The sequence below is a fragment of the Sinocyclocheilus anshuiensis genome, unplaced genomic scaffold (assembly GCF_001515605.1).
Source record: "Sinocyclocheilus anshuiensis isolate Anshui unplaced genomic scaffold, SAMN03320099.WGS_v1.1 scaffold1546, whole genome shotgun sequence".
In the NCBI taxonomy this organism is placed as follows: domain Eukaryota; kingdom Metazoa; phylum Chordata; class Actinopteri; order Cypriniformes; family Cyprinidae; genus Sinocyclocheilus; species Sinocyclocheilus anshuiensis.
The window spans coordinates 633,648-636,111 of record NW_015547737.1 but is presented as its reverse complement, the minus strand read 5'-3'; the positions used below and the strand labels follow the sequence as shown (position 1 = coordinate 636,111).

At 36.8% G+C, this 2,464-nt stretch overlaps 1 protein-coding gene across 1 annotated transcript in view; it reads left to right on the top strand.

Moving 5' to 3' along the window:
• Positions 1 to 289: 289 nt before the first annotated feature.
• rad54l2 (RAD54 like 2) overlaps positions 290 to 2,464 on the top strand; it is a 17,320-nt gene continuing 15,145 nt past the window's right edge. The window contains exon 1 of the mRNA XM_016507326.1: positions 290 to 600. Within this exon, the coding sequence (XP_016362812.1) occupies positions 290 to 600 (311 nt within the window). The remainder of the gene's footprint in view (positions 601 to 2,464) is intronic.

The following is a 2,464-nucleotide window of genomic DNA, read 5'->3' as shown; positions in this document are numbered from 1 at the left end:
TCATAAGGCTATTGTAAGAATAAATAGCTTTTATGCATTCAAATGCAAGACATGCTAAAACACAGATTTGGTAACAATAAAGCATAAGGTGATAATTAAAGTTGATTAATTAGACATGCTTGTTGATTGCTAAAATGTAATTTAACCATTAAAAAGGAGTCCAGAAAAATGAAAACGGAAAAAAAACGGAATTTGGAAAAAAATAAATAAAGCTGATTTCATAGGGCCCTAATTAAGGCATGTTTATATGAAGTTAAAAGCATCAGGCTTCTGTCTGGCATCACCGCTAATGTGTGCGCTCAGCTTTCAGTCTGTGAATCAATTATTGATTGCTTGGTATTTCCTCTCAACAGACCAGCTTGAGAGCCTGGAGGCCAAGGATCAAAGAGATCTGACCAGCCCGGCACCTACCTCACCGATGTCTAGAGACTCCAGCCCTGAGCCCTCATCCCGACCCTCGTCCACCTCACGGACGTCATCACGGCCCGGCTCTCAACCCCCATCCAGCCCAGACAGCCGCAGCAACGCGTCTGCCAACAGCAACACCAAGAAGTCGTCGTCCAAAACCTCTAAACCTGCTCACTTGAGGAGGAACATCCGGTATTCAGCTTGATTTAATGATTATGCATTAGTTCCTGCCCACTTTTTTTTAGCGGCGTTGAATCCAGAAGTATTATTTTTTTTCCTTCATTTTTCAAAAAGTTTTCGTTAAATCATTATAAGCCATGCTGCAAAGTGAATCACAACATTACAAACTTTGATTTGAAGCAATAAAGTAATAAAGCAATAGAAACAAAAAATAAAAGTACAAGACTGTGGACTTAACGGCTTTAATGAGGGAAAGAACTACAATCCCATGAAGCATTGTGAATCATGTAATTGAATGAAAAACTGGTGAAATATAAAACATTCATTTAAAGTTGTTGACTATATCTGTAGAAACCAAATAGTTTTAGATCAGACACTACAGACAAAAGCATTGCTTTTTTTTTCAGTTTTGTGTTTTTGGGTTATTTGGCTTTCCATAACATGTTGTTTCAAACTAGTGTAAAGAAGATATTCAAGATACACTTTTGAGTGTTTATTTTATTGCAGTTTATCTATTTGAGTCTGTAGATTTCAGTTACAATACATAAAATCTAAAGGTGTATTTTAAAAATAAAAATAAACTTTTTTCCTCCACTCCAGTAGCACTTACATAAACCAAAACTTACACTTTTATCCCCATCTGTATTCTGAAGGATTTTACTGAGGGGTTTGCTCATATGTCATTTGCTTGGGTTTTATACAACACTTTACTCCTAAAAACATGGTTAAAATGTATATTATAGCTGTTGATAGTATTTTGTGATTTATGGAGTGATAAATAGAGATATCCAAAATCCCCTCAGTAAAAACCTTTGTCAGTAAAATAAAACCTCTATTTTGAACCTAGCTTTGTCCAACATTCTGGAAAAATTATGCAAATGAGTGCAAATTTAATTACATATAGCTTAATTTGTGTATTTAAACATTTCAGAAAATCTGTAATACAAAAAATGCTTGCGATTCTCAATATAATCAATTAACTATTTTTACAGTATAGCATCGCTCTGATTGGTGGAATTTTCTGTATAGCATAATGGGTAATGTAGTTTTTCACCACATATTCAGCTGTTAAACATGATTATTTAAATTTAGTAGAAATATTGCAAATAGATGGCTTCAAAAGCATTAAAGGGGTCATATGACATTGCTAAAAAGAAACATTATGTTGTGTATTTGGTGTAATGCAATGTGTTTATGCGGTTTAAGGTAAAAAAAAACACATTATTTTCCACATAATGTACATTATTGTTGCTCCTCTATGCCCCGCCTTTCTGAAAGGCGTCGATTTTTACAAAGCTCATCGGTCTGAAAAGCGAGGTGTGCTGTGATTGGCCAGCTATCCAGTGCGTTGTGATTGGCCGAATACCTCAAGCGTGTGACGGAAATGTTACCATATTGTGATGCCGTGTCCCGGAGCGACGAGACTAAAACATTAAAACCCATTATAAGCGAGGCATTTGTTGCATCCAGTGGGGACATAATTACTGATTATAATGACTTATACTGTCTTTTTATGCGTTGCGTTGCATCGCGCCGCGGAAACATAAAACCATGTCTGCATTTGTGATCGGAGAAATGACAAACAACAAGCGCTACTCTACAATGCTCAAAACTCGCGTTTGAATCGGCAGTGGGAAATCCTTTAAAAAAAACGTACTTACAGGCTGTGAGTCAGAAGCATCAGACTGCCCTTGCAAAGTTGGAACTGCCCCACTTTATAGAAACAGCCTTTGTGCACAGACGCATTGTAGGCTACTCTCCCAGGATCAGGAAACAGTCCTCCATAAAATGCGCTGCACACATCTGAATATTTGGGTTGAACTGTTCTGGAACAGTGTTGTAAATACAACTTAACCACTGATTTCTAGTCGTGTCC